This window comes from Papio anubis, chromosome 20 (genome assembly GCF_008728515.1).
Source record: "Papio anubis isolate 15944 chromosome 20, Panubis1.0, whole genome shotgun sequence".
NCBI lineage: Eukaryota > Metazoa > Chordata > Mammalia > Primates > Cercopithecidae > Papio > Papio anubis.
The window spans coordinates 1,260,955-1,283,723 of NC_044995.1; the positions used below are offsets into that span (position 1 = coordinate 1,260,955).

The 22,769-nt window shown below is 49.0% G+C and overlaps 1 protein-coding gene across 2 annotated transcripts; it reads right to left on the bottom strand.

Moving 5' to 3' along the window:
• Positions 1–1,935: 1,935 nt before the first annotated feature.
• C5AR1 (complement C5a receptor 1) lies at positions 1,936–22,167 on the bottom strand. 2 transcript variants are annotated; one of them, XM_021931241.2, is made up of 2 exons: positions 21,934–22,167; positions 1,936–4,220 (listed from the first exon to the last, which is right to left on the bottom strand). In XM_021931241.2, the coding sequence occupies exons 1-2, from the start codon at positions 21,970–21,972 to the stop codon at positions 3,171–3,173; spliced, it is 1,089 nt and encodes a 362-aa protein (XP_021786933.1). In that variant the 5' UTR covers positions 21,973–22,167; the 3' UTR covers positions 1,936–3,170. The 2 variants fall into 2 exon arrangements, with proteins under 2 accessions (XP_021786933.1, XP_003915835.1); XM_003915786.5 differs by lacking the exon at positions 21,934–22,167 and adding an exon at positions 17,324–17,455.
• Positions 22,168–22,769: the final 602 nt, after the last annotated feature.

A 22,769-nucleotide genomic window follows, 5' to 3' on the forward strand; every position in this document is an offset into this window, starting at 1 on the left:
TGTGGCAAGTGGGTGGGGAGGCCAGGTGTGGAAAGAGAGAGGCTAAAGGTATTGGGTGAAGCTGCAGGAGTGAGCGCACCCAGTGAGTTGGACACACAGCTGAGGAACGCCAACGTCGAAGAGGAAAAAACTCTGCAAGGGACGCAGAGAAGGGTCCAGCAGAGAGGCAGAGGGAAACTGTCTAGGTCAGGGGCAGCCATGGAAGAGACCGGAGCAGGCAGGAGGAGGCCAGGAGCCCAGGAGGTTGATGTTGTCTTCTTGGGGAGGGAGCTGCCAGGAGCCCACCCCCAGGAGCTGAAGGCGGCTGGGGCTCAGGTCCTTCCCTGTGACCTCAATGCCCAGGGAATCTGCACGAATAAGCACAAGTTCCAGAGTGGATCTTGTCCCAGGTACCAACATCTACTCTTAAGCAGGCACAGACGCCACTCACAGCCGCTTCTGCAAGCTCAAGAGACTGCAGCATCTGTCCATCGAGACACTTAGGCAATTTTTTGTTTGTTTGTTTTTTTGTTTGGAGACAGGGTCTTGCTCTGTCACCCAAGCTGGAGTGCAGTGGTGCAATCACAACTCACTGCAGCCTCAAACTCCTGTGTTCAAGTGATCCTCCAGCCTCGACCTCCCGAGTACCTGGGACCACAGGCACCACCACCACACTGGCTAATTTTTTAATTAAAAAAAAATTTTTTTTTTGAGAGAGTCTCACTCTGTCACCCAGGCTAGAGTGCCGTGGCACTATCATGGCTCACTGCAACCTCTGCCTCCCGGGTTCAAGTTATTCTCATGCCTTAGCCTCCTGAGTACCTGGGATTACAGACGTGCATCATCACCTCCGGCTAATTTTTGTATTTTTAGTAGAGATGGGTTTTTGCCATGTTGGCCAAGCTGATTTCAAACTCCTGGCTTCGTGATCTGCCCCACTCAGCCTCCCAAGGTGCTGGGATTACAAGCATGAGCCACCACACTCGTACTAATTTTTTTGAAGATGGGATCTCACTATTTTGCCCAGGCTGGCCTCCCAAAGTGCTGGGATTACAGACGTAAGCCACCACCTCATTGTTCTTAATATAACATATGATTGTATTATATTATTAAGTATTTCATCTATTTCTTTTTACTTATTTAATGTGGCTACTAGAAAACAAAGATATACATGTGGCCCACATCATATTTCTGTTGGACAACATTGGGTCTGTACACTATTTCTAAATTTAATTTTTTCTTTTTTTTTTTTTTGAGACAGAGTCTCACTCTAGGCTGGAGTGCAATGGCATGATCTTGGCTCACTGCAACCTCCACCTCCCGGGTTCAAGCAATTCTCCTGCCTCAGCCTCCCAAGTAGCTGGGATTACATACAGGTGTGCACCAACACTCCAGCTAATTTTGGTACTTTTAGTAGAGATGGGGTTTCACCATGTTGGCAGGCTGGTCTCAAACTCCTGACCTCAAGTGATCTGCCTGCCTCGGCCTCCCAAAGTGCTGGGATTACAGGCACGAGCCACCACACCTGGCTGGTCTGCATGCTATTTCTAGATAATCCATGCACCTTCTCACTACACAATCAAAGCAGAAATATTGCGACATGGTTTTGCTGTCTCCCCACCCAAATCTCAACTTGAATTGTATCTCTCAGAATTCCCATGTGTTGTGGGTCGGGGTCTGGTCTTTCCCTTGCTATTCTTGTGTTAATAAGTCTCACAAGATCTGATGGGTTTCACAGGGGTTTCCACTTTTGCTTCTTCCTCTTCTTCTCTTGCCACCGCCATGTAAGTAGTGCCTTTGCCTCCTGCCATGACTGTGAGACCTCCCCAGCCATGTGGAACTGTAAATCCAATTAAATCTCTTTTTCTTCCCAGTCTTGGGTATGTCTTTATCAGCAGTGTGCAAATGGACTAATACCTACTGCAAAGTCAATTATTCATTAGAAATAACACAAGATTTCAATATTCATTATTTTTATTTTCATCATTAAAGTCATGCATACTATTTTTTTAAAAAAGCTCAAAATAGATTACATACCATATGATTACATTGTATAACATTCTTGAAATGACAACATTATAGAACTGGAGAAATGGAGAGTGGATTCTTGGTCGCCAGGGTTTAGGGAAAAGGCTGGAGTGTGGGGGTGGAGGAGGTAGGTATCCTGGAGATCCTCGTGGTGATGGGAATGTCCCATATCTTCACTGTGTCAATGTCAATATCCTGGTTATGAGACTACACTGTAGTTTTGCAAGATGTTGCCATTGGGGGAGGCTGGGTGAAGGGTACACAAGATCCCTCTGCATCATTACTTACAACTGTGTTGAGTTTGCAATGATCTCAAAATAGAAAGTATAATTTAAAAACAAAGTAAAAACAAAACTGTAGGCTTTTTAGGTGTTTTTGTTTTTGTTTTTGCTTTTGAGACAGTCTCCCTCTGTCACCCAGGCTGGAGTGCAATGGAGTGATCGTGGCTCACTGCAACCTCTGCCTCCAAGGTTCAAGCAATTCTCCCACCTCAGCCTCCCAAGTAGCTGGGATTACAGGCACCCACTACCATGCCTGGTTAATTTTTTCTATTTTTAGTACAGACGGGGTTTCACCGTGCTGGCCAGGCTGGTCTGGAACTCCTGACCTCAGGTGATCCACCAGCCTCAGCCTCCCAAAGTTCTGGGACTACAGGCGTGAGCCACTGCTCTCAGCCTAATTTTCTTTTTTAAATCAACTCACAAGAGCTTAGATAACTCCATGGACTTCTGTTTTATCCCAAAGAACTTTTAAGATTCCAGTTACATTTTTTCCAACTCACCATAAAATAAATACATTTTTTTAAAGGGAGAATCTTTCTATTTGTCTGTATTCTGAGTTCCCTGTTCACACCTATTGCTATATGGAAATACCCCAGATACGTGGGTTTCTGTTTGTTTTACAAAAGCCTGGGATGGAAAGACGATGTGTGGGGTGGGGGCCGGGGGGGCTTCCTAGAAGGAAGCGTTCACCTTGCAAATGAGGAAGGATGAGAAGAGTTCCGCTGGAAGAGGAGGGGCTAGTCTGGGAGAGACAGGCGACATGGAGGAGAGTTAGTTAGCTAAGGTAACGCCATCCCACGAAGAGCAGAGTGAAAACAAGCGGAAGGAGAGTGGCCGGGAAGGAAGGGGACATCGCGCCACAGTGGCCCATGAGGCTATCGCCTACACTGCCTGGGTTTTCTCGGTCGTAGTGTCCACCGTGGAGCGCGTGAATGATTTGCTCTCCCTGACCACGGACTCTTCAGTCAACACGTTCCGGAGGAGGCTGGGGAGGGATTTCCGCAGTCGGCCCTGGAAGCCCTGGCCAGCCACTACATAGATGACGGGGTTGATGCAGCAGTTGATGTAGGCAAAGGAGATACTCAGGGAGTCCAGCTTCTTCAGCTGCAGGTATGTGGGTGACAACGGGTGCAGGAAGGACATCATTGTCCCCGTCACGTGGTAGGGCAACCAGAAGATAAAGAAACTGGCCACCACCGCCACCACCACCTTGAGTGTCTTGGTGGACCTCGTGGCCCTGCGGCTCCACGTCCGGAGCAGGAGGAAGGTGTAACAGATCGTGAGTGTGAGTAGGGGCCACAGGAAGCCCAGGACCAGCCGGACAATGGCCACAGCTCGCTCCCGCCGTGTGTCATTGTTGTAGTCCACGCCACACGACACCTTTGGTGAAAAATCCTCCTGCCGGACCACCCGGTACAGGAAGGAGGGTATGGTCAGCAGCAGGGCTAAACCCCAAGCCACGGCACAGGCCATCCAGGCCAAGCCGGCCCCTCGGAAGTTCTGGCACCAGATGGGGTTAAACACCAGCAGAAAGCGGTCGGCACTGATGGTGGCCAGGAGCAGGATGCTGGCGTACATGTTGAGTAGGATAAGGGAGGGCAGGATACGGCAGGCGGTCCCGCCAAAGGGCCAGTGGTGATGCTGCACAATGGACGTGAACAAGATGGGCAGCGCCAGGCAGGAGAGGAAGTCAGCTACTGCCAAGTTGAGGAACCAGATGGCATTGATGGTCCGCTTGACCTCGAATGCCGTCACCCAGACCACCAGGGCATTGCCCAGCACTCCCACCAGGAAGACGACTGCAAAGACGACCAAGGCCAGGATGTCTGGAACACGCAGCGTGTTAGAAGTTTTATCCACAGGGGTGTTGGAGTCCAGGATATTATTGTCATCGTAGTGCCCATAATCAGGGGTGGTACTACCGAAGGGGTCCTAAGGGGAATTGGAGAGAGCAGAGAGGATGAGTCTGCAGACACAGGCCCGGGGAGGGGGCATCCTGGCCCAGACATGTGGCTTTTCCCCTGTGTGGCTTTTTCTTCCTAGGAAATGGGGATGCTGAGGGCTGAGAGTCAGCCAGGGTGTCATACCACTTACTAAAATATTAAGGCAGACGTGGTGGCTCACGCCTGTAATCCCAGCACTTTGGGAGGCCGAGGCGGGCAGACTGCTTGAGCCCAGGAGTTCAAGAATAGCCTGGGCAACATGGCAAAAATCCGTCTCTACTGAAAATACAAAAATTAGCCGGATGTGGTTGCACTTGCCTGTCGTCCCAGCTACTCCGGAGGCTGAGGTGGGAGGATCACCTGAGCCCAGGAGGCAGAGGTTGCAGTGAGCTGAGATCACACCATTGCACTCCAGCCTGGGTGACAGAGTGAGACCCTGCCTCAAAAAAAAAAAAAAAAAATTGAAATGATTCCATGCTGGTTGGGCCCCTTGCCAGCCTGCCACTCTCCCCTCAGTCCCATCCTGTGAAGCCCCTGGACTTCCCCACTTCCCCACAATCTGGAAACCTAATGGTTAAAGTCTAGCCCTACTGCAAGGCTGTAGCCACTACCCATTCAGACTGGTCAGTGAAGGACACACCGCTTGTTATTATTATTTTTTTTTTTGGAGACAGAGTCTCACTTTATTGGCCAGGCTCGAGTGCAGTGGCACGACCTCGGCTCACTGCAACCTCTGCCTCTTGGGTTTGAGCGATTCTCCTGCCTCAGCCTTCTGAGTAGCTGGGATTACAGGTGCCCACCAACATGTCTGGCTAATTTTTGTATTTTTAGTAGAGACGGGATTTCACCATGTTGGCCAGGCTGGTCTCGAACTCCTGACCTCAGGTGACCCACCCGCCTTAGCCTCCCAAAGTGCCGGGATTATAGGCATGAGCCACTGTGCCCGGCCATTCCCATAGTTTGAACCAAGAAGAAAATGTTTATAAAGCTTAGCAAAAGAACGCAAGACCACAAAACACCCATGACTACATAAAGCCCCACGTTGCCTAATCTGATTGCATGCTCTTGTCACACTGTGAACCTGGGTGAACCCGCCCAGCTGAGAGTTCGAGGCATCTGTAGATTGGAAAACAAGGTTCCTTGTTGGGAAAAGGGCTTGTGGGGTGCCTGTATAAACTGGTCATAAAAATAGAATGTTGGGGACCAGCCTCTACATTTCCTGTTGTGCAATAATGCGGTGTGCTAAAACAAACAAATGAAAGCAGATGGTCTTTAGTTAAAATTTGGATTTTTTTTCTCACCATGGACTTTTTTGCATTAATTTTGATTCTTTAAAAGACTGTATGGGGCTGGGTGCAGTGGCGCACGCCTGTAATCCCAGCACTTTGGGAGGCCAAGGTGGGCGGATCACGAGGTCAAGAGATCAAGACCAGCTTGGCCAACATGGTGAAACCCCGTCTCTCCTAAAAATATAAAAATTAGCCGGGCATGGTGGCGGGCACCTGTAGTCCCAGCTACTACTCAGGAGGCTGAGGCAGGAGAATTGCTTGAACCCAAGAGGTGGAGGTTGCAGTGAGCTGAGATTGTGCTACTGCACTCCAGCCTAGCAACAGAGCGAGACTGTCCAAAAAAAAAAGATTGCGGCCGGGCGCGGTGGCTCACGCCTGTAATCCCAGCACTTTGGGAGGCCGAGGCGGGCGGATCACAAGCTCACGAGATCGAGACCACGGTGAAACCCCGTCTCTACTAAAAATACAAAAAAAATTAGCCGGGCGCGGTTGTGGGCGCCTGTAGTCCCAGCTACTCGGGAGGCTGAGGCAGGAGAATGGCGTGAACCCGGGAGGCGGAGCTTGCAGTGAGCCGAGATCGCGCCACTGCACTCCAGCCTGGGCGACAGAGCGAGACTCCGTCTCAAAAAAAAAAAAAAAAAAAAAAAAAGATTGCATAAAAACACTATTTTAAAAAACTTTTTAGAGACAGAGTCTCTGTCACCCAGGCTGGAGTACAAGCGGTGTGATCATGACTCACTGAAGCCTCAATCTCCGAGTCTCGAGCAACCTTCTCGCCTCAGCCTCCCAAGTAGCTGTGACTACAGGCACACACCATGCCTGGCTTATTTTTTTAATTTTTAGTAGAGATGGGGTCTTGCTATGTTGCCAGGGTTGGTCTCAAACTTCTGGCCTCAAACAATTCACCTGCTTTAGCTTCCCAAAGTGCTAGGATTACAAGTATGAGTCTATGCGAATGCTTTTGACTTGGGCTCCAGTAGTCCAGTAGTGGTGGGCTCAGAATGGCACTCAGGTTAGCAGCACTGGATTTGGAGTCAGTCCTCTAGGGTTCAGATCCTGACTGCCCTATGTGAAGCCTGTGTGACCCTCTGCATGTTCATCTACTGCTCTTCGCCTCCCTTTTTATCCTCCCATAGAGAGCCGAGTAGCCCATCTGGTCTTTTTTTTTTTTTTTTTTTTGAGACTGAGTTTTGCTCTTGTTGCCCAGGCTGGAGTGCAGTGGTGCGATCTCTGCTCACCGCAAACTCCGCCTCCCGGGTTCAAGCGATTCTCCTGCCTCAGCCTCCTGAGTAGCTGGGATTACGGGAATGCACCACCATGTCCATGTCTGGCTAATTTTGTATTTTTAGTAGAGATGGGGTTTCTCCATGTTGGTCAGGCTGGTCTCGAACTCCCCGCCTCAGATGATCCACCTGCCTTGGCCTCCCAAAGTGCTGGGATTACAGGCATGAGCCACCATGCCCGGCCAGCAGCCCATCTGTTCTAACTGATATAATTTCAAAACCCAAAGCCATTAGGAGGAGTTATCCATTTCTTTTTTTTTTTTTTTTTTTTGAGACAGAGTCTTACTCTGTCACCAGGCTGGAGTGCAGTGGCGGGATCTTGGATCTCTGCCTCCCGGGTTCAAGCGATTCTCCTGCCTCAATCTCCTGAGTAGCTGCAATTACAGGCAATGTGCCACCACGCCCAGCTTATTTTTGTATTTTTTAGTAGAGACAGGGTTTCACCATGTTGGTCAGGCAGTCTCAAACTCCTGACCTTGTGATCTGCCCACCTTGGCCTCCCAAAGTGCTGGGATTACAGGCAAGACCCACCATGCCCGGCCAGGAGTTATCAATTTCAAGTAGATTTTGCTGATTTTTTAGGTGTGCTGTTATTTCACCTGTTCCTTTCTTCCTTGGTTTTTGCTGTAAAGTGGTAGTTTGAGATCTAGAACTTCGATTAGATTTAGGTACAATTTTTTTCTTTTTTTGGCAAAAAGTACTTCATAGATGGTTCTGTGTCTTTTCTGCTGCCTCACCTCAGTGGCACTGAATCTCCGATTGCCTCTCTTCTTGGGACACTAAGACTGATTGTAGGATCATGGTGCCAACCCTGAACAAAATGTTTGGGGGCAGCAAGAGGAAGATACAAACAGGAATAAGAAATAGATTTTTTTGCCAAGCATTGTGGCTCATGCCTGTGATCCCGGCTCTTTGGAGGCCAAGGTGGGAGGATTGCTTGAGCCCAGGAGTTAGAGACCAGCCTGAGCAACATAGCAAGACCCTGTCTCTACAAAAAAAAAAAAAAAAAAAAAAGTAGCCAGGTATGGTGGTGTACTCCTGTGTACTTGGTGTACTTGGAAGGGTGAGGCAGGAGGATCACTAGAGCCTAAGAGGTCAAGGCTGCAGTGGGCTATGATCACACCACTGCACTCCAGCCTGGGCAACATAGTGAGACCCTCTCTCACAAACATAACAATAATATCACAGGTAAATGTGACTATTTGGGACCAGTGATGCAGGGTAGAAGAATTTACCAAGACAGTTGTAGGTAAAGAAAAGCAGATTTATTAGAGAAAGTAGGAAAATACGTTGTAAGAGTGCAATGGGCAGGTCAGCAACAGAGGAGCTAACTGCAAAGAGACGAAGGCTCGCTAGCGATTTTATATGCTGGTGCTTGTGCTGTGTGTGAAAAGGGCTTTGTGAAGTTCCAGTAACACCAAGGTTGCAGTGAGATAACTTGCATTTTTCTATTAGCTGAGTATCTGGCGACAGCTGGACGCAGGAAAATTGGGAGTTATTTGCACAGGAGAGCTGTGTGTCCTAGACCATGAAGACAGGCAGATGTATAGTTTATCTCCTTCCTCTTATTGCTTTCCCTCGGTCCTGCCACCTGACTCCTTTTCCCTAATTAGGACTCCACAAAAAACACTCCAGCAAAAGGAGTAACTAGAGGGAGAGAGAGGAGGAGAGGGAAGGAGGAAGGAAGGAAGGGAAGAGGAAGAAAGAGAGAAGAGAGAGAGGAGGGAATGAAGGAGGGAAGGAGAAGGAAATGAGGAAGGGAAGAAGGGTGAAAGGAAGAAAGAAAAGAAACAAAGGAGGGAGGAGGAAATTAGGGAGGAAGAAAGCAGAGAGGGAGAGAGGGACAGAGGAAGAAAGGAGGGCAGGGCTATAGATGACTAAGAATGGCCGTGGTGGATTTGTAGGGGCGTGGTGGTGTGCACCTGTAATCCCAGCTACTCGGGAGGCTGAGGCAGAATTGCTTGAACCCAGGAGGCAGAGGTTGCAGTGAGCCGAGATAGCCCCATTGCACTCCAGCCTGAGCAATAGAGTGAGACTCCATCTAAAAAAAAAAAAAAAAGGTCCTGATCACTTCTTCCTAGACAGAGCTGCAGGAAGCTGTCATGCACCCAAGAAAGAAAGGCTGCAGTCCATGGCAGCTGGACTAGAGAAAGCCTTGTAGGCAAAATCTGTGCCCAGAGCCATCAGACACTGCAGTAAAGCACCCATCAAGGCACTGAGTAGTCATACGAAAGCAGCCAGTACTTACTGAGCACCTGCTATACGTGCCACATGGAATTTGTTCTTTCGATCCTGACCACAACCTACAAGGAGGTTCCCTTAATATGCCCATTTCAGGCCAGGTGTGGTGGCTCATGCCTGTAACCCCAGCACTTTAGGAGACTGAGGTGGGCAAATCACCTGAGGTCAGGGGTTCGAGACCAGCCTGGCCAAGACAGAGTCTCGATCTGTCGCCAGGCTGGAGTGCAGTGGCACAATCTCAGGTCACTGCAACCTCTGCCTCCCAGGTTCAAGTGAATCTCCTGCCTCAGCCTCCTGAGTAGCTGGGACTAAAGGCGCCCACCACCATGCCCCACTAATTTTTGTATTTTTAGTAGAGACAGGGTTTCACCATGTTAGTTAGGCTGGTCTCGAACTCCTGACCTCGTGATCCACCCACCTTGGCCTCCCAAAGTGCTGGGATTACAGGCGTGAGCCACTGTGCCCGGCCTGGTTTTTACACTTTTAAAATATTCACCTCGAAGATTAGATAAGATGAAAAATGCCTAAGCACCTAGCACAGCATCTGACACAGAGAAGGGGACAAGTGGCAGCCATTGGTATTATTATTTGTCAATACTTCGATTATTGAAGAGCTCAGATCCACATCTCTGAACCTTTTTTTTTTTTTGGAGACTGGGTCTCACTCTGCTACCTAGGCTGTAGCTCAGGGGTGCAACCTTGGCTCACTGCAGCCTTGACTTCTCAGGCTCAGGTGATCCTCCTGCCTCAGCCTCCCAGGCAGCTGGGACTACAGGTGCATACTACTGTGCCCAGCTAATTTTTAATTTTCTGTAAAGAGGAGGATCTCACTGTGCTGCCCAGGCTGGTCTCAAACTCCTGGGTTCAAGCAATCCTCCCGCCTTGGTCTCCCAAAGTGCTGAGATTACAGGCCCAGCTCCCTTTTTATATTTCCTTTTTCTCTCCTTTTTTTTTTTTTTTTTTTTTTGAGATGGGGTCTTGATCTGTCACCCAGGCTTGTGTGCAGTGGTGCAATCATGGATCACTGTCACCCCAACCCCTCTGGCTCAAGCAATCCTCCTGCCTCAGCCTCTCGAGTAGCTAGGACTACAGTTGTGCACTACCACACCCAGCTAATTTTTGTTTTTTGTTTTTTCTTTTTTTTTTTTTTGTAGAGATGGGGTCTCACTTTGTTGCACAGGATGGTCTCAAACTCCTGACTTCAAGCAACCCTCCAGGCTTGAACTCCCAAAGTGCTGAGATTACAGATGTAAAAGTCACCATGCCTGGATAGTCCTTTTTTTATTTCTAGTTCCCTAACATTGTACCTGCCCAAGGTTAACCAGGCTGTAGGCAGTGGGCATTTACTGGTGGAATCACCCCCATGAGTAAATTATTGAAAGCTAAGATGTCACTTTCTGCTAATGAGTGAATGAAAAAGGGGTTGTTTAGTCATGTGGTGGAATATTACTCAGCCATGAAAAGGAAGTGCTGACACATGCTACAATGTGGATGAATCTTGAAAACACGATGCTAAGTGAAAGACGCCATTCAAAAAAGGCCACTAAAAATATACAAATTAGCCAGCATGTTGGCGCACCCCTGTAATCCCAGCTACTCCAGAGGCTGAGGCAGGAGAATCACTTGAACCTGGGAGGCGGAGGTTGCAGTAAGCTGAGATCGTGCCACTGCACTCCAGCCTTGACTGAGAAAGACTTCTGTCTCAAAAAAAAAAAAAAAAAAATGATAGAAAGATGGATGGATATGAATGAATGAATGGATGGATGGATAGATAGATAACGAATGGGCGAATGAGTGGATGCATGGATGATGGATAGATAGATGACTGATAGACAATGGATAGATAGAGATATGATTGGGAGATAGAGGATGGATAAGTAGATAGACAATGGGCTGGGCGTGGTGGCTCATGCCTGTAACCACTTGAGGTCAGAAGATCAAGACCAGCCTGGCCAACATAGCAAAACCCCATCTCCACTAAAAGTACAAAAAAATTAGCTGGGCGTGGTGGTGTGTGCCTGTAGTCCCAGCTACTTGGGAGGCTGAGGCAGGAGAATCCCTTGAACCTGGAAGGTGGAGGTTGCAATGAGTCAAGATTACTCCATTGCACTCCAGCCTGGACAACAGAGCAAGACTCTGTCTCAAAAAAAAAAAAAAAAAAGCTAGATAATGGATGGATGGATGGATGGATGGATGGATGGATGGATGGATGGATGGATGAATGGATGGATAATGGAGAGATAGATATAGTAAATTGGGAGAGCCTGGGTAAAATGTATATGTATATGAGCCTGTTCCATTCTTGTCATTTTTCTGTAAGTTTGAAAATGTTTCCAAATAGAAGGTTAACATTGTTTAAAATATTTTCATTGGTAAACAGCCCCTGCCCTCAGCCACCCACCTCTTCTATTGCCCACTCCCAGCACCCTAAGTTCCTGTTTCCTACTCTGGGACACCCCCACTCCAGGTCCCAACGCTCATGTCACTAAACAGTTAATGCTAGGTGCAGCAGGAGGCCCTAGACCCTGCCCAGGGGTCCTCTGCACTTTAGCATGTTGTTAAAGATTTTGAATGCCCCACTTGGCTGTGATGCATGAAGGTAACTTTTGCGTCTGCTGGTTTCGCATGCTCCCAGCAACCCTTGACTACAGAATGACTCAGACCCTCCTAAGGGAAGCCTCCTCACCCTCTGCTCTGACATTGCCTTGTCACTCCCTCGTCAGCTGACAAAGCTCCTTTCCTGCCATGAGCTCGCTCAGTCCTTTCCTCTGGTTGACTTCAGAAAGGCAGAAAAAATATGCTGATTCCAACATCCTGTGGTTTCCAGGATCTTTAGACACAAATGGCTTGCAAAGTTTTGCCACTGCGTCACCACTCCAAATACTGGAAATAACTGAAATGTCCAGCAAGAGGGGACTGGCTAAATTAATGATGGTACATCTAGGCAACGGAATACTACACAGCTATCAAAAAGAATGGAAAAGTTGGCCAGGTGCAGTGGCTCAGGCCTGTAATCCCAGCACTTTTGGGAGGCTGAAGCAGGAGGATTTCTTGAGCCCAGGAGTTCAAGATCAGCCTGGGTAACCTAGCAAGACCCTATCCCTACAAAAAAGAAAAAAAACAAACAAAAAGAATGAGGAAGTTGTTTATATAATGATGTGGAAAGACCTCCAACATCTGGGGTGAGACCAGGCGCGGTGACTCACTCCTGTAATCCCAGCACTTTGGGAGACCAAGGAGGGCGGATCACTTGAGGTCAGGAGTTCAAGACCAGCCTGGCCAACATAGGGAAACCTTGTCTCTACTAAAAATACAAAAGTTAGCTGGGTGTGATGGCAAGCACCTGTAATTCCAGCTACTCAGGAGACCAAGGCAGGAAAATCACTTGAACCTGGGAGGCAGAGGTTGTAGTGAGCTGAGATTGCACCACTGCACTCCATCCTGGGCGACAGAGCGAGACTCCATCTCTAAAAAATAAAATAAGCTGGACACAGTAGCTCACTCCTGTAATCCCAGCAATTTGGGAGGCCCAGGCGGGTGGATCACCTGAGGTCAGCAGCTCAAGACCAGCCTGACCAACATGGTAAAACCCTGTCTCTACTAAAAAATACAAAAATTAGCCGGGAGTGGTGACGTGCATCTGTAGTCCCAGCTATCTGGGATGCTGAGGCAGAAGAATCGCTGGAACTCGGGAGGTGGAGGCTACAGTGAGCCGAGATCGCTTCACTACACTCCAGCCTGGGCAACAAGAGCGAAATTCCATCTCAAAAATAAAATAAAATTGTGAAAAATAAATGTAGATCAGCTGCATTGTGGCATGTGGCCCACATACTGGGCAGTGCAGGTCCAGGGCTACTCTGGGGGTTCTAATTGCCTAGCACTATTCCAGGTGCTTCCCAAGCGTTGGCTCAGTAATTTCCTAATCACAGTGTGTATCTATGTCACAACAGCACGAAGGGCAAGGTACTATTATTGTTCCTAAATTCACGTGCGCATTAGAAGAAGGACCCTTGTCTGTTGCATGGAGAAAGGGGCAGAGAGCAGAAGCCGGGAGGAAAAGGAGATTGGAACTGTCCAGGTGACGTGAGGCATGACGGTGGCTTAGACAAGGGTGCTGGCAGCAAGATGTGAACGATCAGATGAGAACACGGTGAAGGAGAAGGCGCAGTACTTACAAGAATAGCCATAATCATTGCCAAGCTGTCCGGAGCCTTTCTCGTGTATTATCTCATTTAACCCACAAAGCAACCCTAGGAGACTTGTTGCAATAGCAACACTCATTTTCCAGATGAGAAAAATGAGGCTACAGAGAAATGAAGAGACCTCTCCAAGTCTTCTCAGTTAGCAAGAACAGAGACAGGAGAGAAACTCCTGAGAGCTGAGCTCCAAAACCCTCTTTTTTTTTTTTTTTTTTTTTTTTTTTTTTTAGGCGGAGTCTCAAAATCCGTTTCTGCATAGCAGAAGCGAAAGGTCAGCACGGCTGGCTGGTGGCCAAGATGGGACTGGAAGGTCTGTAGATACTGAATTAAAGAATGTGGCTGGAAGCCAGGCGCGGTGGCTCACGCCTGTAATCTCAGCACTTTGGGAGGTCGAGGCAGGTGGATCATGGGGTCAGGAGTTTGAGACCAGCCTGGCCAATATGATGAAACCCTGTCTCTATTAAAATAATAAAATACAAAAATTAGCCGTGTGTGGTGGCGCGCACCTGTAATACCAGCTACTTGGGAGGCTGAGGCAGGAGAATCACCAGAATCCAGGAGGCGGAGGTGCAGTGAGCCAAGATCACACCACTGCCCTCCAGCCTGGGTGACACAGCGAGACTCCGTCTCAAAACAAAACAAAACAAAACAGACCAAATATTGGAATTCAAACTAAATTTCCATTGAAGGGGATGAAACCTCCTATTAGCACATTACTCAGCTGAATAAAAGAAAGAAAGAAGCACCAGGCTGGGCAACATAGCAAGACCCCATCTCTACAAAAAAGTTTAAATCTAGCTGGGCGTGGTGGCATGCACCTGTAGTCCCACCTAGTCAGGAGGCTGAGGTGGGAGACCTCAGTAGACCCTGTCTAGAAAAAAGAAAAAAAGGAGCAGGAGGAGGCAACTCCCTTGAACTACATGGGAATGAAGTACCTTCCTCAAGGTTGCTTGAGGGGAAATTAATGAATGCCTTAATACAATGCCTGGTATGCAGTAAGCACTCAATAAATGCCAGTTAATAATACTATATGTCATTCATGAAAAAAAGTCAGATGTAGAGTACTGTACAAAACATACTGCTATTTATAAGACTGGGAAAGGATAGAAATGTCACCCACATTGAGTGCCAGCTGTATACCAGGCACTATTACAAGAACTTTTCATGCATTCACTCAGTCAATTCTCTCATCTAGTCTATGATGTAGGTTCTAGTATTATCCTCACTTTAAAGATAAGGAGAGGGTGGCCAGGCACGGTGGCTCACGACTGTAATCCCAGCACTTTCGGAAACTGAGGCAGGAAGATTGCTTGAGGCCAGGAGTTTGAGACTGGCCTGGCCAGCAGGGTGAAACCCTGTCTCTACTAAAAATACAAAAATAGAAAAATAAAAATACGAAAATTAGCCAGGCGTGGTGGCGGGCACCTGTAGTCCCAGCTACCTGGGAGGCTGAAGCAGGAGAATCACTTGAACCCAGGAGGTGGAGGTTACAGTGAGCTGAGATCACACCACTGCACTCCAGCCTGGGCAACAGAGCAAGACACTGTCTTGAAAAAACAAAAAGATAAGGAGAGGACAGATCTCTGCAGCTATTTCACAGTAGAGACAGAAGCTGAGATCGGTTTTGGGGTTCCCTGCATCACGCTAGTCCTTACTTTGTTCCCTAAGCATCTGTGCTCTCAGACATCTGTAAACTGTTTCTGGAAGGATCCACCACAAACTGGCATCCTGTGATTGCCTCTGGGTAGGGGAGGGGGCAATGAAAAGGAGTCAGAGGGCCAGGCACAGTGGCTCACACCTGTAATCCCAGCACTTTGGGAGACCAAGGTGGGTGGATCACCTGAGGTCAGGAGTTCAAGACCAGCCTGGCCAATACGGTGAAACTCCGTCTCTACTAAAAAGACAAAAAACCACCCAGGCGTGGTGGCGCATGCCTGTAATCCCAGCTACTTGGGAGGTTGAGGCAGGAGAATTGCTTGAACCCAGGAGGCGGAGGTTGCGGTGAGCCAAGATCGTGCCATTGCACTCCAGCCTGGGTGACAAGAGTAAAACTCCGTCTCAAAAAAAAAAAAAGAAAAGAAAAGAAAAGGAGTCAGAGGCTCTGGGGTAGGCAGGGAGAATGAGTTTTCTTTTTTTTCTGTTAGTTTTTTGAGACGGAGTCTCACTCTATTGCCAGACTGGAGTGCAGTGGCGCAATCTCAGCTCACTGCAACCTCCGCCTCCTGGGTTCAAGGGATTGTCATGTCTCAGCCTCCCAAGTAGCTGGGACTACAGGCGCCCACTAACACGCCCAGCTAATTTTTGTATTTTTAGTAGAGACGGAGTTTCACCATGTTGGCTAGGATGGTTTCAATCTCCTGACCTCGTGATCCACCTGCCTTGGCCTCCCAAAGTGCTGGGATTACAGGCATGAGCCACCGCATCCGGCTGAGAATGAGTTTTTACCAAGTGTCCTTTGGTACTTTGTAATATGTTTTGGAAAGAAAAAAGAAGAAGCAGAGAGTGCCATTTGCCCTGGTCTGATCTCAAGGGTGGAATGCAGGAATGAAGCAACATGAGTCCCCTCCCTGGTCCATCCAAATTGTCTTCCATTTCCTCTTTGACATGGATGAAGCAAGGCAATGCCTGTGTTACAGCAGGTGCTGAGGCGCAGCTCTGCTGGCTCAGTGCCCAGGACGCCGGATGCAGGGATGACAGGGACCTTCACCTAGCCTGGGGTGCGTTCCTTCTGACAGTCGCAGAATCCGTGGCATAACCTCATTCTGCCACCAACCACGGAGGGTCCCCGGCCATCTCTGCTCCTGCCTGGGCCTCGGTTTCCCCATCTCTATCATGTAGAACATCTGAAACGACCGGGTGCAATGGCCTTACGCCAGTAATCCCAGAGCTTTGGGAGGCCAAGGTGGGAGGATGGCTTGAGGCCAGGAGTTCGAGACCAGCCCTGACAACATAGCCAAGAACCCATCTCTACAAGAATAAAAAATTTTAAAATTAGCCGGACATAGTGGTGCATGCCTGTGGTCCCAGGTACTCAGAAGGCTAAAGTGGGAGGATTACTTGAGCCCGAGTTCAAGATCGCAGTGAGCTATGACGGTGCCACTGCACTCCAGCCTGGGCAACCGTGCAAGATCCCAAGTCAAAAAAGAAAAGAACATCTATCTGCAAGAGCTTGTGAGTAACTTTACCATTCCTCCAAACTGGTTCTTTCCAGCCTCCCAACATTTTCTCTACTATTCCTACTGCCTGGAAGACCTTTTCTAGATCTTTTCACTTGTGGAATTCTTTTTTAAAAAAAGTACAGACGGCCGGGCACGGTGGCTCAAGCCTGAAATCCCAGGACTTTGGGAGGCCGAGACGGGCGGATCACGAGGTCAGGAGATCGAGACCATCCTGGCTAACACGGTGAAACCCCGTCTCTACTAAAAAAATACAAAAAACTAGCCGGGCGAGGTGGCGGGCGCCTGTAGTCCCAGCTACTCTGGAGGCTGAGGCAGGAGAATGGCGTAAACCGGGGAGGCGGAGCTTGCAGTGAGCTGAGATCCGGCCACTGCACTCCAGCCCGGGCGACAGAGCGAGACTCCGTCTCAAAAATAAATAAATAAATAAAAAAAAATAAAAATAAAAAAATAAAAAAATACAGACAAGGTGTCACTATGTTGGCCAGGCTGGTCTTCAACTCCCGGCCTCAAGCAATCCTCCCACCTTGGCACAATCCCCAATGTGCTGTGATTACGGCGTGAGCCACCGCGCTCGGCTGCTTGTGGAATTCTTAGTCATCTTATGAGACCCAACTCAAGGGTCCCCTCCCCTGGGGAGTTTTCTCGGACCCCAGCCCCATGAGGTTGCTGTGGCTCCCACAACTTGACAATCTTATTCCCATGGCCACATCCCAGTCCTGGAGTGTTAGAGCCTGGGATGTGGGAGAGAGGGAAGGTGGGAGGTGGAAGACAGGGAGAGAGAAGGAAAGGGAGAGACAGACAGAGTCGATGGTGACAGTTGGGGAGAGAAAGGACCCAGGGGAGCAGAGATGGGAGGGACCCTGGGCAAAGCTTCCTGCTCCCATTCCCCTTCGAGACTCACCATGTTCTGGTCTCCTGGGCTCCCCGAGGATCGAAGGTCCCTCCGGCCCAAGGGGTGTGGTTTTTAAAGCCCCAAGGGAAGATGCAGGGAGGAAATGACCATCTTTCTCTCTGAGGCTCTCATTGGTCTGCACACTGGGCACTGCAGCCAGAGCTCCCTCTGCGGGGCACACACCCAGGGGACTCTAACCACCTCCTCCCAGGCAGAGAAGGGGGGCCAGTGCTCGGAAAACCGAGGAAGTTCCTTTGTAGGCTCGGCCCCTCTTCTGGCCTTGGTTTCCCTAGTTGGAGCCCTCTCTCTCTCTCTCTCTCTCTCTTTGAGACGGAGTCTTGCTTGTTGCCCAGGCTGGAGGGCAGTGATACGATCTCAGCTCACTGCAACCTCTGCCTACCTGGTTCAAGCGATTCTCCTGCCTCAGCCTCCCGAGTAGCTGGGATTACAGGCCTGTGTCACCACCCCCGGCTAATTTTTTGTATTTTTAGTAAAGATGGGGTTTCGCCATGTTGGCCAGGTTGGACTCGAACTCCTTAGCTCAGGCAATCACCCACCTCAACCTCCCAAAGTGCTAGAATTACAAGTGTGAGCCACCGCGCCTGGCCTGGAGCCATCTATCTCTTTCCTTTGAAGGCCCCAGCCTGTAATCCCAGCTAATCGGGAGGCTGAGGCAGGAGAATTGCTTGAACCTAGGAGGCAGAGGTTGCAGTGAGCCGAGATCATGCCATTGCACTCCAGCCTGGGCAACAGAGCAAGACTCTGTCTCAAAAAAAAAAAAAAAACCCATCGTGACCAGCCTGGCCAACATGGTGAAACCTCATCTCTACTAAAAATACAAAAATTAGCCAGGAGTGGTGGCAGGTGCCTGTAATCTCAGCTACTCGGGAGGCTGAGGCAGGAGAATTGCTGGAACCTGGGAGGCGGACATTGCAGTGAGCGGAGATCGCACCACTGCACTCCAGCCCAGGCTGACAACACCAAGACTCAATCTCAAAAAAAAAAAAGGAAAGAAAAAGAAAAAAATCTTCCTTCTAGGGTTACGAAGTGGGCAATAGAAGATGGCGCTATCCACCCCACACACCGCCCACCCACTCCACAAGCCACACTAGCCACACAAGCCACAACCACCTCCGTCTTGGAAATGGGGTCCACACTTCATCCTCTCCAGCTTCATTGTTCTCTAAGACCGTGGTCCCCAACCTTTTTGGCACCAAGGACCGGTTTTGTGGAAGACAATTTTTCTACAGGCCAGAGGTTGTGGGGGCTGATTTTGGAATGATTCAAGTGTATTACATTCGTGGGGTACTTTATTTCTATTATTGTTACATTGTAATACATAATGAAATAATTATGCAATTCACCATAATGTAGAATCAGTGGAATCCCTGAGCTTGTTTTCCTGTAACTAGATGGTCCCATCTGGGGGTGATGGGAGACAGTGACAGATCATCAGGCATTAGATTCTCACAGGGAGCGTGCAACCCAGATCCCTCGCATGCGCTGTTGACAACAGGGTTCACGCTCTTATGAGGATCTAATTCCGTTGCTGATCTGACAGCAGGCGGGGCTCAGAGGGGAGGCGGGGCTCAGAGGGTAACACGAGCGAAGGGGCACGGCTGGGGCACGGTTGTATTTACAGATGAAGCTTCGCTTACTCACCTGCCACTCACCTCCTGCTATGCCACATGGTTCCTAGCAGGCCATGGACTAGTACAGGTCTGCAGCCCAGGGGTGGGGGACCCCTGCTCTAAAATACTTCCTAGAGCCTGGGGCAAGGAAGGAGCCTAGATTACCTTCCTGTGGCTGCTGTAACCAATTAGCACAAAATGTGGGCTTAACACTAGGGCCAGGTGCAGTGGCTCATGCCTGCAATCCCAGCACTTTGGGAGGCTGAGGCAGGCAGATCATTGAGGTCAGGAGTTCGAGACCAGCCTGGCCAACATGGCAAAACCCATCTCTACTAAAAATACAGAAATTACCTGGGTGTGGTGGTTCATGCCTGTAGTCCCAGCTACTCAGGAGGCTGAGGAACAAGAATTGCTTGAACCCAGGAGGTGGAGGTTGCAGTGAGCCAAGATGGCAACACTGCACTCCAGCCTGGGCTACAGAGCAAGACTCCATCTCAGGGGGGGAAAAAAAAAAAAACGCCAGACAATTATTTTGGCATGGTTCTGCAGGCCAGAAGTCCAAAATCAAGATGTCAGCACTCCCTCCAGAGGTTCCAGGGCAGAATCTGTTCCTTGCCTCTCCCAGGTTCAGGGGGCTCCTGGCATTCCTTGGCTTGTGGCTGCACCCTGCCCATCCCTGCCTCTGTGGTCCCATCACCTCCTCCTCTACTATATGTCTCAAATTTCTATCTTCCTCATATAAGGACTCTTGTGATTCCAGTGAGCCCATCCAGACCCAATCCAGGATAATCGCTCCCCCATCTAAAGATCTTTAATCTCATCCGCAAAGTCCCTTTTGCCATGGAAGGTCACCTGTTCACAGATTCAGAGGATTAAGATGTGGACACCATCAGGGGTCATGATTCTATCTGCTACAGGGTCTGAGAAGCCAGAGAGGAAGTGTGTCCTGTGGTGAAGAGAAGCCTTGAATGCCGAGCTAAGGAGCCTGGACTTGGCCTTTCCTTCAGAATAGATCCATGACCTGTCAGCCCCTCACCACCTCGACTCTGTTACCCTGATCCAAATCACTATCACCGGCCGGGCGCGGTGGCTCAAGCCTGTAATCCCAGCACTTTGGGAGGCCGAGGCAGGTGGATCACGAGGTCAGGAGATCGAGACCATCCTGGCTAACATGGTGAAACCCCGTCTCTACTAAAAATACAAAAAACTAGCCGGGCGTGGTGGCGGGCGCCTGTAGTCCCAGCTACTCGGAGGCTGAGGCAGGAGAATGGCGTGAACCTGGGAGGCGGAGCTTGCAGTGAGCCGAGATCACGCCACTGCACTCCAGCCTGGGTGACACAGCGCGACTCTGTCTCAAAAAAAAACAAAAAAAACCAAATCACTATCACCTCCTGCTTGGACCATTGCAGTAGCCTCCGCTCTGGGATCTTCACTGCCCGCCCTCCGTAGTCTCATCTCCATCAGCAACCAGAGGGAGCCTATTAAAATCTAAGTCAGATCAGAGCACTCCTCTGCTCAGAATAGGGTTGCCTGATTTAGCACACACACCCACACAAACAAACATAAACACATTACAGACTGCCCAGTTAACTTTAAATTTCAGGGTTGGGCCTGGTGGTTCATACCTGTAATCCCAGGGCATTGGGACACCGAGGAAGGATCACTTAAGGCCAGGAGTTTGAGACCAGCCTGGGCAACACAGTGAGATCCCATCTCAACAAAATAAATTAAAAATTAGCTGGGCATGGTGGCATGTGCCTGTGGTCCCAGCTACCTGGGAGGCTGAGGCAGGAGGATCGCTTCAGCCCAGGAGATCAAGACTGCAGTGAGTTAAGATCACAAAAATTTTTTTGTTTCATATTTTATCTGGGAATCTTGTATTTTATCTGGTAACCACAGCTCACAGCCCTCCTGTGGAGCCTACGGCACAATGAGTGTGATTGTTATGATAATTACAGGAACACACTCAGTTTTTTTTTCTCATGTCCTTTTGCGACTACAAAACACCACCCACAACTTTCTCCCACAGTATTTTTCTACAGCAAACTTCAATTTTTAAAAATCTGGGGCCGGGCGCGGTGGCTCAAGCCTGTAATCCCAGCACTTTGGGAGGCCGAGACGGGCGGATCACGAGGTCAGGAGATCGAGACCATCCTGGCTAACACGGTGAAACCCCGTCTCAACTAAAAAGTACAAAAAACTAGCCGGGCGAGGTGGCGGGCGCCTGTAGTCCCAGCTACTCGGGAGGCTGAGCCAGGAGAATGGCGTAAACCCGGGAGGCGGAGCTTGCAATGAGCAGAGATCTGGCCACCGCACTCCAGCCTGGGTGACAGAGCGAGACTCCGTCTCAAAAAAATAAATAAATAAAATAAATTAAAAAAATAAAAATAAATAAAAATAAAAATAAAAATCTGGTTTTTGGCTGGGTGTGGTCCTCATGCCTGTAATCCCAGCACTTTGGGAGGCCGAGGCAAGCAGATCACGAGTTCAAGAGAGTGAGACTATCCTGGCTAACATGGTGAAATCCCATCTCTACTAAAAATACAAAAATTAGCTGAACGTGGTGGCAGGTGCCTGTAGTCCCAACTACTCGGGAGGCTGAGGCAGGAGAATCGCTTGAACCTGGGAGGCAGAGGTTGCAGTGAGCCGAGATTGCACCACTGCACTCCAGCCTGGACGACAGAGCAAGACTCCGTCTCAAAAAAAAAAAAAATCTGATTTTCTTTTAATTGCAAAGGAAATGGATGCTCATTGTAAATATTTAAACAATCCAGAAATATACTCCTCCCGACTCCAAAAAAAAGAAAAAAGGAAAGAAAAATACCAGTGAAAAGTCCCATTCCTGTCACCCTTCTGAATTCAGCTGGGAATTCACCTAGACTTTTACAAAGGCGGAGTTTGTGTTTGGCGATGGACATGCAGGTGCACGATGTTCAGCAAGTTTTAGTTCTGCTAATTGAAGCCATGTGAGCGGTCTGCCTTACTCACCCAGGATTTCGAAGGTCGATTTGTGGCGATTTGGAGCATTAAAGGAATGCCGTGTTGTTCTGGTCCTGACCTCCAGGGGGCGCGGGAGCGGGGAGGCTCAGGAAGCCAGGTCACAGGAACTTGACTTTTAGGATTTTGGATCGAAGTTGCCTCCTCAACCGTAAATCATGGGTTCTTAACGTTTTTAGGTCCGGGACCGTTGATAAAGCTGTCCTTGATAAAACATCCCCTCAGGAAAAAAAATTTTTTAACTTTTTATTTTAATGGAATGTCAAATGAAAAAAGTTGCAAGAAGAGTAAAAGCAGCCGGGCGCATTGGCTCCCGCCTGCAGTCTCAGCACTTTGAGAGGCCGAGGCGGGAAGATCACTTGAGGTCAGGAGTCCGAGACCAGCTTGACCAACATTGAGAAACCCCGTCTTTAATAAAAATACAAAAAATTAGCTGGGAATGGTGGCGGGCGCCTGTAGTCCCAGCTACTCGGGAGGCTTAGGCAGGAGAATTGCTTGAACCCAGGAGGAAGAGGTTGCAATGAACCAAGATCATGCCACTGTGCTCCAGCCTGGGGGACAAAGTGAGACTGTCTCAAAAAAACAAAAAAACAAAAAAAAAGAAAGAAAAAGAAAGAAATCAGGGCCAGAAGCAACAACTCATGCCTGTAATCCCAGCATTTTGGGAGGCCACGGTAGGAAGACCACCGGAGTCCAGGAGTTCCAGACCTAGGTAACATAGTGAAACCCCCGTCTCTACAAAACACAAAAAATTATCCAGGTGTGGTGGAGCATACCTATAGTCCTAGCTACTTAGGAGGCAGAGGCAGGAGGATCACCTGACCCCA